Source organism: Manis javanica, chromosome 8 (genome assembly GCF_040802235.1).
Source record: "Manis javanica isolate MJ-LG chromosome 8, MJ_LKY, whole genome shotgun sequence".
In the NCBI taxonomy this organism is placed as follows: Eukaryota; Metazoa; Chordata; class Mammalia; order Pholidota; family Manidae; genus Manis; species Manis javanica.
In genome coordinates, this window is record NC_133163.1 from 27,041,097 (window position 1) to 27,056,061 (window position 14,965).

At 52.2% G+C, this 14,965-nt stretch overlaps 1 protein-coding gene across 3 annotated transcripts in view; it reads left to right on the forward strand.

Annotated features, from left to right (window-relative positions):
* Nucleotides 1–6,901: 6,901 nt before the first annotated feature.
* The window catches only part of LTBP2 (latent transforming growth factor beta binding protein 2), a 93,018-nt gene continuing 84,954 nt past the window's right edge, over nt 6,902–14,965 (forward strand). For 2 of the 3 annotated variants that reach the window (XM_017656746.3, XM_017656745.3), the window contains exons 1-2: nt 7,688–8,578; nt 14,367–14,437. In XM_017656746.3, coding sequence (XP_017512235.3) covers nt 8,085–8,578; nt 14,367–14,437 — 565 coding nt within the window. In that variant the 5' untranslated portion in view covers nt 7,688–8,084. Of the gene's footprint in view, nt 7,472–7,687; nt 8,579–14,366; nt 14,438–14,965 lie in introns of those variants that run through there. The other variant, XM_073242130.1, reaches the window with a different exon arrangement.

The window sequence follows — 14,965 nt, forward strand, 5'->3', positions numbered from 1 at the left end:
TGCCTGGAGTGTTGAGTTGTTGGTAAATACAGTTGCTATCTATATCTAGGCACTGTGCTTAGAAAGACTGCCATTACAATTTATTTTATTAAGGAAACTGGCTTAAAGACGTTAAATCACTTTAGCCAAGGACACATAGCTGGTAAATGATAGTGCTGAGGGCTGAGTGGAAGTCCAAAGCCCCATGCACTTCCAACTGCACTGGAACCGGCAGCTTGTGCACCAGTCATGCAGGGCAGAGTGAGGTATGCTGGGAGCTATGGGGGTTCAGTGAGCTTTCCAGACCTGATGTTAAGGAGGGTGGTTATTGGAGGAAGTGGCCTTTGAGATGGGAATTAAAAGACAGGCAGGCAAGGGTGGGAAGGACATTCCAGGCAAAGAAAAGAGTATGAGGCAAGGTAGTTAGATGGGGGGGACACTGTAGAGAAATGGAGAATTCTGAGCTAGTGGGACTGTGCCGTGTACTGGCATACATGAAGGGAGGCCTATGAGACAAGCTTGTGTGCCAGGCCCAGAAGGAAGTTGCGGCTTGATTTGTGAGTCAGTGGGGAGCCACTGAAGGTCATTGAGCAGGTGACTAGCATGCTCAGAACTCCGCTGCAGAAAACACAATCGGTTGTTTATAAGTCTGTTTCTCCTCCTCTGTTGTCTTCTGACAGAGGTGGGGAAGAGTGTGGCGTGGAGCTGAGGGGGGCCAGTGGCACCCACATGTTCCGATGGGGACCTGAGGAGGAGTGACAAGAGAGTGGGGCAGAGGTCTGGGCTTCATGGCTGGATGTGGGGGGTGGGGAGAAGGGGGAGGAGCCCAGACGCCTTTCCTTCCTCCTTTGGCCATCAGCCTCCCTGCCTGAGGTCTGGTCTGGGGAGGCAGAGCACAGAGCATGCCTCTGCTGTCTGTGTGAGTTCCTGAGGAGTGAGATCTTTAATTTTTGTCTGCTTAGCCCTGATGGGCGAGGGGCCAGCCTGTGTTACAACCTCTTGGAGGCCCCTGGGCCAAGGCACTCAGACCAGAGTGGACGGAAACAAGAATGAGTCATGTAGACTGGCTGGGGCCCACTGGGCTCTGGCTGCACCTACACTCCCTCACTACTCCCCCCACCTCCCTGCCTGGTGTCTGTGCCCTGTCCTGAAGAGTTTTAGGATCTGAGCCCATCCCTAAGGGTTTGGGGTCCTAGGAAGAGTACTGGGGGGCACCAGGGCAAACCTTATTGTGTCCCCATTCTCAACATATGGCCCAGGGGAAGGTGGAGGTCGGGAGATGATGGTAGAAGGTATCATTCCCCTTTCTTTGCCTTGATGCTGAGGAATGAGCAGGAGGTTCTTTATAGGTCTCTCTGGGAAGAGCTTATTCTGGTAAAGTCCCTACAGCAGCCCCTGTTCTCTATTCCCACAACCCATATCCCTTGGGGACTGAGCGATGCTACTGCAAGCCAGCAAGAAGCCAAGGTGGGGACAGGCTGGGAGACCCCAGGGACTGCTAAGGGAAGTTGCTCCTGCTCACCTTGTCCTTAAATTCTTGAGCAGCCATTCCAGCGTCCTGGATAGGTCTGGACAGTCCTTCAGCCCAAAAGACTTTTCTCTGGGGATTTTGAAAGCAGTGTGTGATTCATCTCCATCTAAATAATCCCCCACCCCCAGTACAGCACTTGAAGCTCCTGTGGTCTTACTGGGAGGAATTGAAAGGAGGAAGCCTTCCAGGCCGCTCATATATTTTTCCTGCTCAAGTCTTTAGACTGCTTAGAGAGAAGCTATGCTTCAGCCCCAGGACTTCTAGAAGATTCCAGAGGCTGAAGGAATTTATGCAGATCCATATATAATGTTGTCTGAGCTTTAGCTAAATGCAGAGCTTTCAGATCAGCCTACCCTTGTATAAGAGACTGGAAATGAAGGGAAACAGAGTGAAATCAGCGGTTTTGAAGAGCTGCCCATTCCACATCATTGCAGGACACCCTGGAGTGAATGCAGTGTGCTGTAGTGGAAACAGCATGGACTTTGGAGCTCTTCAGACTTCTTAGTTGAATGCTGGCTCAACTCCCAGCTGCATGACCTTGAGCAAGAGACTTCAGCCCTCTGGGTTTGTGAAATGGGTATTACAATGCCTACCATTTATATGCTCTATTTATATCATTTCTCTTTTCCAAAGAGAAAAGGTGAGGGTTGAGATGAGCCTTACTCAATCTGAAGATGGCTTGATGTAGGGAAAGTGTGATTTTCTTCCTTTTCCTTGGTGAGTGGGAACAGACTCACTGAAATTCACCATGATGGCTTTTATCTGCCCTTGACCCATAATGGACCCTTAGCTGTAAACAGGCCTGCAGAGGGTGGGATGGGTTTGGCCGGGGGCTAACTCAGGACAGCAATTCCATCAGGTCATCAGCAAACTACACCACACCACAAACAGCTGTGAATGCTTCCGGTTCCCAAGAACTGCAGCCGGAGGTGCATTTCCAGAGAAATTCTCCTTTGGAAGCTGGCATTGGTTTAGTGTTGGAACCAAACAAACCAGGAGTGGATCCTAGTGTAGCCACTTACTAGCTTTGTGATTGTGGGTAAGTCATGTTACCTCTAGGAGCCTTGGTGGAATAATCTGCTTTGTGATGGGAAAATAATACTTCCTTCATAAGCTTATTGTGAGAATTAAATGAGGAAACATGTGTAAAACACTTAGTACAATGCCTGGTATGTAATAAGTGCTGAAGAAATAACAACTGGCAGATGGAGTAACAGTAATCGATTCTCTCCTATCATAGGGTAGATGGGGCTGGTTATTCATTTGCCCCGAAGGTGGGGGTAGCAAGAAGAATATCATTATCTCTATTTTCAGATGAGAAAATAGAAACCAAGTGTAGCTGAGAACTGAGCTTAGATTGCAGAAGACAGAAACATTCACACCAGCCCAGAGGAGACACACTGGCAGACCAGGGCAGGGTGGGTGTGAGTTCTGGGGGAATGCCAGGCCATGGTGGAGTGGTCCTGGCAGCCCCTCCTGGCCTGGAAGACTTCACACAGGAGGGGCCTGGGGCCTCTTCATTCAGTCCCACCTTCCAAACTGGCAGTGGAGGCAGCACAGTGCAGGGGTCCCAGCTGCCCAGTGCCTGGACGAGGATATCTGACCTCCCATTCTGGAAAGCTCGGTGCCCAGTCAACCTTTCTTCAGCTGTTCTGCCCACTGATTAACCAGGAAATATGTTATTTGTTCTGAGCAGGGGAACAAGCTCTCCTGGGGAGAGGAATTTGGGGCTAGAGGTCCAGTCACTTCCAAGGAAGAAAAATCCCTGGAATTCTCTCAGGAGTCTGGGTCTCGGCAAAGGGAGCAGAAACGTGGTCCTTGTTTTGGATCCTTATTTACCAAATTAGTTCAGGTTCTGGTAGCTCTCTGGCCACATGCATTTTTCCAATAGGACATGAGAAAGCAATTAGGTGGCTCTGGTGTCCAGCAGACTGCCATCCTAGCAGCAGACAGCCCTTGCAGTGCACGTGTCCTGGAAAACTTTCCCCACTGGAATCTTTTTATCAGTCTCTTGGGACTCTTTCTGCAGGGCTTTCCAGAGATGATTTCCCTCTGCAGACCCAAGAGATGGGTGAGTAGGCTTAACAGCATTCTGTGCCTCGTTAGGGAGGAAGCTGGGATCGGGGTAAGGAAGTGACACATGGTGAGTCAGGGGCCATGCTGGAAACAGCACCCCCCTTCTTTTACTGGGGAGGGAAGCAGGGCACAGAAAGCTCTAACTCCACATCCCCAAGGGATGGAACTGTGGGCAAGCAGGCAGGAAAGAGGGCATTGGGGGGTATGCAGTGGAGGCTCTTGGGTGGTGACAGCAGCAGAGATGGCTGGAAAAGGCACCTCTGCCATTGTGAGGAGGGCTACGGAGGCACAAACCCAAGGCTAAGGCAAGGTGGTGCAGGCTTAAAAGTTTGGGCTTAGGTGGGAAATGACCAAAGTTTGATCCTGCATCTGCTACTTAGCAGCTGTGTGATCTTGTGCAAGCCTGTAGCTATTCCCAGCCTCAGTTTCCTCCTTTGTATATGTAGAAGTCATAATGCCTCCTTTATTTAAAGGAGCCCATTTGTGTAGCATGTTTAGCATAGTGCTTGGACAATGGTAGGCTCTATAAATGTTGGTAGCCTAAAAAATGAAAAACAAACAAAAACTCAAGTGTTTATGGGATTGGGGATTCTGAAGAGCTGCATCAACAAATCCCAACAGTTACAGGGAAAGGGAGTGATGGGCAGTAGTGGGAGGCAGGCCAGGAGGATGGCATGGGGTGGGGAAGTAGATGTCAGTCTTCAGAGAAGATTTAAGCCAGGTTGTGGGGCCCCAGGAGAACAGGATGGGAATTGCCAAGGACCACTTGTACGCACCAAGGAGCGGGAGGGGCACCTCGTGGTGAGGGAAGTGTGTCTGCGTGAGGGTTTTGGCTGAGGCTGAGCAGTGGGAGGCTGAATGGGCGGCAGACTTCCAGAAGTGCAGACGGAGGAGACAGAGCAGTAATAATGACTTGGACACATGGGAGGAAAAAATAGCTCAGGGACAAAGATGATGCCAAGGTTTCTGGCCTTGGGAGGCTCATGGGGATCTGAGGTGAGCACTGGGGGGTAAAGAGGAGAGCTCCTGAAGGGACTGGACAGGTGGCGGGGAGAGGAAGGGTGCCCAGAACCAGAGCTAGGTGGATACACAGGACAAGGAGAGGGAAGTGTGGGGCTGAGGCTTTCCCGTAGCTGTGAAGGAGCAGTGTCTCAGGGTGAGAACTGAGCGTGCAGGGAATTGAGAAGGCATTAATCCCAAAATGTAAGCCACAAGATTCAAGGAGATCCATAGGGCCAGCCCTAAAGGCAGCAAGCACATGAACTTGGACCAGTAACTTCCACCAGGAACTCAGTTTTTCTCTCTTAAAATGAATTCAGCCCTCCTAACTTAATGGGATTATTCTGTCATTCATTCAGTTAGTCATCCATTGAACACATATTTCTTGGCTGTCTATTAGAGTCAAGAAATGTTTTAGGTTCCAGGGAAACAGTGGTGAGCCAGGCAGACAAGATATATGTTCCTTTAGAGCTCCATTGTGGCTTGGGAAGTCAGACAATGATTTTATAGGTTGTTGAACAGTATTTTTCTGTGGTCTTCAAATTTCTGTGGAGGCCACAAGTCTAGAAAAATAAGGTCTAAATGTTCTCATATTCCAAAGACAAGTACCAAACACCTTACTAAAGGCAGAACAGGTTCAACAGCTATCAAGCTACATTCGTCAATTCCAGAATATAAATGAAAGGGACCAAAGAAAGTCATTGCTATATAGAAATGTTGGCTGAGATTTCCCCTGAGGGCACTACCCAATGCAAACCAAGTGTAGGGGTTCCCAGTAGAACCAGTCAGAGAAATTGGGGACCCCCAAGAAGGGGAGATTAGCATGACACCCATAACACCCATAACTCTCCCTCCACTGATGCTGGCTGAGTTGCTGGAAGTTGCAAGCACCTCTATGCACCAAAGTACAGCAAGAAAGTTCTGGAGAAAATCCAACATACATCTTTAGGAATCAAAGATGTACACAAATGAGGAGACCTGTGTGTGCTTCCTGTCTGGAGAATTCTGATTGTGGATCCTGGCCCTATAGCAGGGTGAGGAGCGGCCAACTCGCCATTGGTTGGCTGGTCAGGACAGGCAAGCCCCCATAGGGGATAAAGGGGCCTGCAAGAGGTTGGCCAGAGAGTGCTTTGCTACAGCAATGCTGGGTGGAGGTCCTCCCAAGGATCCACAGACATGCTGGTGAAAGAGCCAGGGCTTGGCACCTGCCAGCCAAGGGCATCTGTCACATAGGTTTTCTTTAACTCCTGACATGGGGGTGCCAGAGCAGAAAAAGGAAGGTCAGAAAAACAGACCATACCCCACTCTCCCCACTGTAGGGTCTTTAGCCAGGGACAGGCCCATGGTGGGAGGGGAGGAGTTTTAAATTAGATGCAAGATTGAGTCCATTGGATGAGGGTTTGATTTGGACAGGACCAGACATTTTAGTGCCTGAAAATTGGTCTTAATTACAGAAATGAGACTGTTCTTGTGACTGGTAGGGATGGGCAGGCCAAGGATTCTGCTTGAGATGTCATTTAGGGTGGAGAAGAGAATTCACCTTCATGGGGTTGAAGGCAGTGAAGGGGAGAAAATACAACTGTTTGCTGATAAAGTCCCTCTCCAGGTTCAGCCCTTTCAAAAAGTCAGTTATACAGGTAAACCAATAGGACACTTTTAACTAGCGATTAGAGCAATGAGAGTGAATCAGGGTGATGTGTTAGAAAAGATGGCTGGGAGTTAGGGGACTGTGCTAGATTGGGGGTCAGGGATAGGCACTCCAGGAGGTGATATTTGAGCTGAGAGGGGAGTGATGAGGGCCTCAGCCTGTAAAACATCCCTGGAGGTGAGTGTTCCAGGGGGAGGGAAGTAAGTGGGCATTAACTTGGTCAAGAAGCAGAGAGGAGGCACGTGCAGCTGCCGTGTGGTGAGGGCTGGAGCAAGAGGTGGTCGATCAGAGTGGTGAGGGCTGGAGCAAGAGGTGGTCGAGCAGAGAGGGGGCCAGTCATGGAGAGTTTTGGGGGCCAAGGTCAGGCCTGTATTCCAACATCAGGTACTAGCTGCGCCGGCCCTTCAAGTCGTGTGGGAAATTGTAGACTGGGGCCCTCCTGCCTGCTCTGTCACTCTGCCTCTCTAGGAAACAGGAGGCTGCAGAAATGCACCCGGGGCAGTCATGGTTGCCAAACCTTCAGGCTTTAAGGCAAGGGACCGTGGATGTGAATGACAGTTGCTGGAGGTACTCAAATGGGTGGCAACTGGCATTCTTGAACCCTTGCCCCCCTCACTGCCGACACAAAATATGAGCACACGCAGAATCAGAGACTCATGGAATCTCCTTTCGAGAAATTCCCGAGGGAGGGAGGGAGGGGCTGAGTTGGGAGTCCAGGTAATGAACTTCTTTCTGAGCCCAAGACAGGAGGCCAGGATTTCATTCCCCTCTTGAACACACGCTGTCACCTTGAGTGACCTTATTCAAGATTCTGTATGTCTATGCCTCTGTGAAAACCAGGACATCTCTTCCAGGCTCCACCATCACCGCTTTAGGCCTAGGCTCGACCCCGACGCAATGGAAGAGCATTTAAGATCAAGGAGCAAAGGCAGTTGGCAGCGGCAGGTCTCTCCAAAGGCTGGAGACGCGGCCAGCTCCACCAGAGGGCGCGCTCCCCCTAGGCAACCTTCCTGCGCTCACGCGTCTTGCGGTGGCGGAGGGAGGTCACTCGCCAGCGCGGCCAGGACGCCAGCCGGCACCTGGGACGGACGCCCCCGGTGGCCGGGGCAGGAAGCGAAGACTCCGGGTGCCGGTCCTTCGGGTCCTGTCTCTGTCACACCGTTCTTGGTACCTCTGCTGGCCTCTTTCAGACCTTCGAGGCTGCAGCTTTGGTCATCGAACGGGAGTTTATCCCTGAGGTTAGGGGCGGGAGATGAATTTGGGACAGGTCAACAGTTCGAGCTTGGCCGGAACAACAGAAAGGTGACTTCTGTGTCACTGTCCCGGCAGGCGTCATCTCTCCTACCAGCCCTCGGGTCAGCCCTGCGCCTCCCCCAGCTCCTCACGGGTTAACCCCCCTCGCAGCCTGCTCACTTCCCGGTGCCAAAGTGGGTGTTGCTGGAATTCCTCTCTCCCTCTCCCGTAATGAAGGGGCTGAGCTGTCCCTCCAAGGAGGGGGCATGGTGTGGATAAAAGAGACGAAAAAACAGGGGGAGGTTTCCAAAAATAAAACCCTCTGGTTCCCCTACAGCAGGCTACAGCGTCGGGGAGAAGGCGCGAAGGTGCAGCAGCAGTGCGCGCCCAGCTGGAGACGAAGCGCGGACGCCAGGCTCAGCGCGCGCTGCCCCGGCCGCTCAAGTCGCGGGCCCTCGCCCCGGGGAGAGCCATACCCGCAGTCTGTCGTGGGGCCCCCTAGACGCGGAGAAGCCGGACTCCACGAGGGGGCCGAGCGCAGCCGCAGCCGTCGAGGGCACTGAGTGCAAGCCCCGGGCTGTTCCGTGTGCGTACCTCTCTCCAGTGGCCCCGGGCACCATGAAGTCAAGGGCCACCGACCGCTGTCTCGGGAGCGCCCTGCGGAACCCCTGGAGGAGCTTCCTCCTGCTCACCCTGGCTCTCTTCGTGGGCATGGGTCATGCTCAGAGGGTCCCGGTGGGAAGATACGAGCCAGCTGGCAGGGACGCGAATCGGCTTCGGCGCCCCGGGGGCAGCCACCCTGCAGCAGCTGCAGCCAAGGTGTACAGTCTGTTCCAGGAGCAAGACGCGCCCATCCCGGGCTTGCAGCCCGCGAAGCGGGCCGAACCCGGCTTGGGGGGCCTCAGGAGGCCGGCCGACGCCGAGGCTAGGAGGCCGCCCCGCGCACAGCAGCTACGGCGAATCCAGCCACCTGCGCAGAACTGGAGAAGCAGTTCCCTGGGCCAGCAGCAGCCCGCACCCCGGGCCCGGGCCGCCCCAGCTCTCCCGCGCCTCGGGACCCTGCAGAGGCCCGGGGCTGCGCCCCCAACTCCGCCGCGAGGGAGGCTTACGGGGTGAGCACTGCAGAGGGAAATGTGGGATTGGGGGAGCGAGGGGCGGTCTCCTGTGTGCTCGTACGTGGAGGGAGGTACAGGCGGGAGGAAAGGGCGCTGGGCTGGTGCCGTCGTCCCTCCGGCCTTGGTGTTGCCTGGAAACAACACTGCCGGGCTCAGAGATCTCACCCGCTTTCCAAGAATTGAGGGGAAACAGAAGTACCATCTTCACCCTTTGTAGCAGAGACACGACGTTACATCTATTCCCAAGACGCCTCTGCACTCGCCTGCCTTCCTCCCGTACTTAGCTAACTGATGCGGACAGACGCCCGCAGCGCTGCCAGGATTAGAGAGGGATCCGGGAGAGGGCAGCGGGGTGGGCGTTCCAGACGCCTGAGGCCCAGGGGAGGCTGAGTGGGTGGAAGATGAGGGGCCCCCAGAATGCGAAGGCAGATGCATCTCCAGGAAGGGGGCTGGCAGTGAAGCCTGCGCGTGGAGACAAAGTGTACGGCTTGGGGCGCAGTACGACTTGGGCTCAAAGATGGGTGGACGTGGGAGTGGGCTTGGGCTCGGGGGCACCTTGGGTAGGAAGCCTGCCCCCAATGTGGCTGCGGCACAGTGCATAGGTGGGGTAATGGGTCCATTTGTGCGCCTGTGCAGTTAGGGGTCAGCGCGACTCACGCACTATGCAGGGCGAAGTGTTACCCCAGCCTGGGATTTGCTGTTTTGCATCTCCCTAGGCACCCCTGCTGACCCCGGGGTCGCCCTTGCAGAGTGGGGAGGTTCCCTTGCACCACCCCCCACCCCCGGTAAGTGATCATCCTGGCTAAGGGGCGCTAGGCCTTGCCTGGGTATGGGCAGGTGTCCCCAGAATGGAGGGCACGGAAGCCCAGGGCACTGTGGGGCTGGGTGGGGGTACCATCGGGGAGGCTGGGAAAGGCTCTGGCAACCCTTTCTAGCCTGGGCCCGACTTACCAGTTGGGTTTAGTCCCGGTGTGCAGCATAAAGGACACTTGTACCTCAGTCCCTACTCCCAAGGACGGGCAGCCTCACAACCTTTCCACTCGCTGTTTTCCTTGGCTGCAGTGCTTTTCCCATATTTCAGCAGGATTCCCTTACTTTATTCAGATCTCTGTTCAAAAAGGCCTTCTCTGACTACCCCTGCCCCACCCACCCTCTCCCTCTTTCACCCTGTTTTGTACTTCTTCATAGCGTTTATTCCCATCTGCCCTATTATATTTCTATTTCTGTTTTGGTTGGGCCTCCCAGACCACACCAGCATAAGTTCTATGAAAACAGAAGACTTGATTTGTTCATTGCTGTGTTACCAGTGCCCAGAACAGTGTCTGCATTTGGTTGATGCTTGTTCAGTATCCATTGACTGAGTAAATGAACTCCCTGCTGCCCATGGAAGGCCCAGAGTAAAGCAGGTGGAAAGTAGATCCATACATTGCCGATTACTTACACGTAGGCTCAGTCATTAAGTGTTAATGGAGCCCTGGACATGTTCCAGTTTTCTTCTTTCCTGACCTATGCAAGTGAATAGATGCTTCATTAAGAACAAGTGTGCAGAGCAGGGGATGGGGGATGGGAGCCCAGAGACAAAGGCATTGTTCTCTCTGGGAGAGCAACTCAATTACTTAAAGTTGAGTTGGAGAAATCAATCAGTATGTACCACTGAACATGCTTTCTAGTACCAGGAGCTTCATGTTAAGCACCAACAACTGGGACAGTTAACGCTGAAGAGCTCAGAGGAAGAGGAGGTCCTGTGAACAGGAATCCCTGGGGCTTGATGTAGGGAAGCAGAGGGTAACTGGCAGGAGTGGGGCCCAGAGGTGTAGCTCTGCCCGAGGACAAGGACTTTTCACAGTTGGCACTAGCCTAAGAGCATGACTGCACTCTGGTGTAGGGGAGCCATGGGGGCGAGGCTGGACGCATAGGTTGGACCAGATAATGGAGGAGCTTAAACTGCAGGCATTTAGGTGGGAGTTGGGGGAAGGTGGGATACTGGATGGTGGAGGTGGGAGGGTACACGGTTAGAAGTCTTGAAATGAGGTGGTGATGAGAAAAGCAGATTGTCACCACAGTAAGGCCGGTAGATGTGCACAGGTGTGTGTGGACATGGGCTGAGGGCCACCCATAGGTACCTGCTGTACACAGATGCACACATCACATCACATGTTGGGTCTGGCTCCTCTCCCAGATTATTTTCTGCAGTTTTGAGAAAGGGTGGGTTCCTCTGGCACTCCAGCCAGCCACTCCAAGTCAGCTGGGAAGGAGGTGGGTGGTGATCTTGTCAATCCCTTTTTTCTACTCAGGTCCTTTCTGCCTATTGGCTTCTGGCCCGGCTGACCTCTCTGGCAATTGCCTTCTGGGTTGCTCAGGGCCAAAGACTAAGTGCCACCTGCTGGCGATGTTTGGAATTGCATCATTACTACGGCGTTTTCTTCATTCAAGTATTTGGAAGGCCTCCTATGTGCCAGGCACTGTGCTGGACCATGGGGATACAGCAGTGGCCAAAGAGCCTCTGTTCTCATGGAACTTGATATGGAGTGGTGATTTATTGCACACATTGAAGGTTTATGAAGCGTGGGCCAGGCACAGTGCTAGGTGTCTGACGTAGAGCGTGACTAGAGTAGACCCAATTCCCATGCTACTGAAATTTACAGTCTACATGGGTCTTTTAAAGTCATCATTTCCCACTATTCAGTGTTTCTTGAACTAGCCTCACAGCGCATTACCTTCATAGTACTTCCCTCTATCTTTTGCCTCTTGTTCTATTATTTTTCTTTGAACTTATTTATTGTTACAACAACAGAATTTTGTGTTTTATCTATTTTATTTTACATTATGAAGTTTCATACAAACATGCAAGAAGCTATTGGAAATAATAAAACTAACAACCAAGCTTTTTCAACCTTAATATTTTGGCATATTTTCCTTCTGTTTTTTTTAAATTTCCTCTATAAATTTGTCTCTTTTTCTCCCCAGTTAGATACGACCCTGAATTTACTTATGATTCCAATATATGTTTTTATACTATTGCTACAGATGAATGCATCCACAAAATACACATTGTTTTGCATATTTTAAACTTAGATAAGTGATACCATACTGTGTTATCCTTCTGCAATTTGCTTTCTCTCTCTACATTAGATTTTTGTTATTTAGCCACATTAATATAATCAGACCAAGTTTACTCACTTTAACTGTTGTATATTATGCCATCATCTGAATATACCACAGTTTATTTATCCATTCTCCTGTTTGGGGACATTTAGAGTTACATCTTTCTGTTATTACAAACAGTGCTTGACTCAGTTTTCTACATAAATAAATTCATTTTCAAGAACCCTTCATATCACTATAATAAATTGAAAATAGAACCACTTGATCTGAAAGTCTGGAGTGTTCAAAGAAGAGGGGGAGGCAGTCTAGGCAGAGAGAGGAGTTTAAGCAAATGCATGGAAATGTGGCTGTGTATGGTGCAGTTGGGTGACAACAAACTGTATCATGGGAGGATCTCAGCCTTGGTGATGGAAGGTCATGAAGACAAGAGAGGAGTAATGGGGACAATTTGACTGCACAGGCAGGTGGGGGCCTGGTTGGCTTCACAGACACTAATGCAGAGCCATGGGAGGTTTTTAATAAAGGACTGGTATGATCTGATTTGTCCCAGGTAGAATAGCAGTTGCCCTGGCCTGTTAGCCAGATGTGTCTCCATGTTGAGCAATTATAGATATTGGGCTAATGTTTGTTGAGTGGTATCACCTGGAAGGTTGGGCTCATCTGCTCTCTGAGTAGTAACTTCTCAGGAGTCAGAACCACTGAGTCATGCCCTAGCTAGTCAGGCTCATTTGCTCTCTTTAGCTACTAGAGCCCACTGAATGGTCACCTCCCTGGGATCTACCCAAGACTTTAATATTGGCCTACCAAGGACCTTCAGAGGCACCCCCTGGATACCTGAATCCTTACGGAGTGCCTTCCCAGCCCCAGCTTGACCACCCCGCCTTGCAGCCTTTGGTTCTGACCAGTCCTCACTGTGGCCCTGAGGACCTGGAGCGTCCACCATGGGCAAGTAGGGCAGGACTGCTGCTGCTCTCTTCAGTCAGCTGCATAGCCATCCTGAGGGCATCTGGGGTGAAAGCTGGCTCAGGGGCTTCCTTGGGCTGGGCCGCATGTCGTGACCTCCCAGCCAAGCTCCCCTTGGTCTGGGCTATCCGGTTTCCCACAGACCCTAGTTCTTAGAAAACTCCCAGGGCATGCAGTCTGTTTCCTTTTAAAGAACTCTCAGGCCTGTAAGAGGCCTAGTCACCACCACAAAGAGTAGTGACTTACAAATGGGTGGGCAGTTTCCCCCTCCAGCAGAGCACACACTCAGAAACCCTGTGTGTGCAGACCAGCCCTTTCCCCAAAAGCCAGTGACTTGGTCCAGAGAGGCTCTGAGGTGGCCAGAATGGCATAGCTCTTGGCCTGGAGGACCTTCTGGAAGCTCCTTTGGAGGCAGCTCCCCGCAACTGTGGGCCAAAAGACCAAGAATGGGCCTCAGCTTTTCTAAGCTGCAGGAATTTGTTTTGAATATTTTGTAAGGCTCCAAAAACCACGCAAGCTTTGGGGTCCACTCAGATGTCAAACAAACCCTAGGTTGGACCAGACACTGGCTTGGCTGGCCACAGAGGTCACAGGAATGGCACCCTGTTTTGTCCTTCACCCTGACCATCCAACTCCTGACTCTGCCTCCCACTCACCCCATTTCGGTGAGAGCTCAGTAGACATTCCTGATGGTAATTATGGGGTCCGTGAAGCCAGCACCAGGCCCAGCCTGAGCCAAGGGGCCAGGGGCCCAGAGACCTTCTCCCAGAGTAGCCTCTCTGGGGAATCCACCCAGGTCCAGGCATTTGGGTCTCTACATGGAGAATTAGGGCTGGTGGAACCTTTTGATGTTCTGGGAACCTCACTGCCCACCTGAAAGCAAACTTTGGGTGAATTGAGTAAGCACCTCAGGGGTTACTGCAGGTCAGTGTCAGCACCAAGGAGTAGCTTCCAGCAGGACTATCCCCACAAAGTAAGTTCCGCTAGCCTGCTCAAATAAGAGTGTGCTCAGTATCCAGAGGCAGCTTACCCCAAGCCCTCAGCCCCACCTTCCTACCAGCTTACTACCTCATAAGCCCCTCTTAACTAGAAATCCCATATCCCTGGTTCCTTCCATCTGCCACTCAGAGCTTACCGTGCACCAGCCTGCTTGGGGGCTAAGGCTCCTGCCAGGGTGCATCTGTTGACAGGTGATGCATCTGCATGTCCTTAAGACTGTTTCCTGGGTGTCTTCCAGCTTCCCTTGGGTTGTCGGCACTTGTTGGGCAAAGACCATGGTGGATTTTTTTAGTGAAAGGCAACGTAGGGTTGGAGCATGACTCAGAGTTGGGCTAACTCAGGCTGGAATCCAGCTCTGGCACTTACTGTGTGGCCTTGGCAAGTGACCAAACCTCTCTGAACTTGCTTTTTGATCGTCTTTATGATCACTGTCATTACTGTCCAAATGGAATGCTCACTTTGTGTCAGGTACTCTATATCCCTATCTCATTTAATCATTACGACCCTATCAGACAGGTATTGTTATTTCCATTGCACAGGTGGAGAGAGTGAGGTCTCCCAAGGTCACTCAGAGAGTGGCAGAGTCAGGATTCAATGTCAGCTCTGCAGGATCCCAACGTGCAGGCCCTGGCTGTAGAGGGTAAGATCCTCAGAGGGGCTCCATGAAGAGTCCCGCTCTGAGCACCCTTGTGCTGACCCTCTTCTGCTGACCCCACAGGAGGAATGTCTGCGGGGGACAATGCTGTCCGGGATGGACAACAGCAAATAGCACCAACCACTGTATCAAACGTGAGTGCCTCCACCCCATCCACCCTTCTCCCCTCTCCTGGAGATGGGCCTGGTGTGGGAACTCCAGAAGCATCTTTCCCAATCTGCCTTCTGAGGATGCAGCCCCTTTCCAGAGTAGAGGCAAAGCGCAGGGTAAGGAAGGAGATCGAAAAATGCCTCCAGCTGAAAGCAGCTTCTCAAATGACACCCCCATGCCAGTTGCTAAAGCTTCCTGCCTTCCCATCCTGCCGCCCTGCTGTGTCGGTGGCTCGCTCTCCCTGCCCGCCGGATCCTTTAGATGCCCACCTGACCCTGTGATCTGCAGAACATGCCTGGCCCCAGAGGCCTTGTATTGCCCATGTCCAGGGGCACCCTGCCCACTGTGTGCCATGGGCATCCACCTTTGTTCTGGCCCCTGGCCCTGCCTGCCTTGTCCTCTTGCAGGCATCCTGCCAGGATGGTCAGATGAGGCTCTGATTCTGTGTGTGGAGTGGTCTTCCTTTGGACTGCGCTGAGCCTGGCAGGCAGGCCCAGAATAGAGAAAAGAGA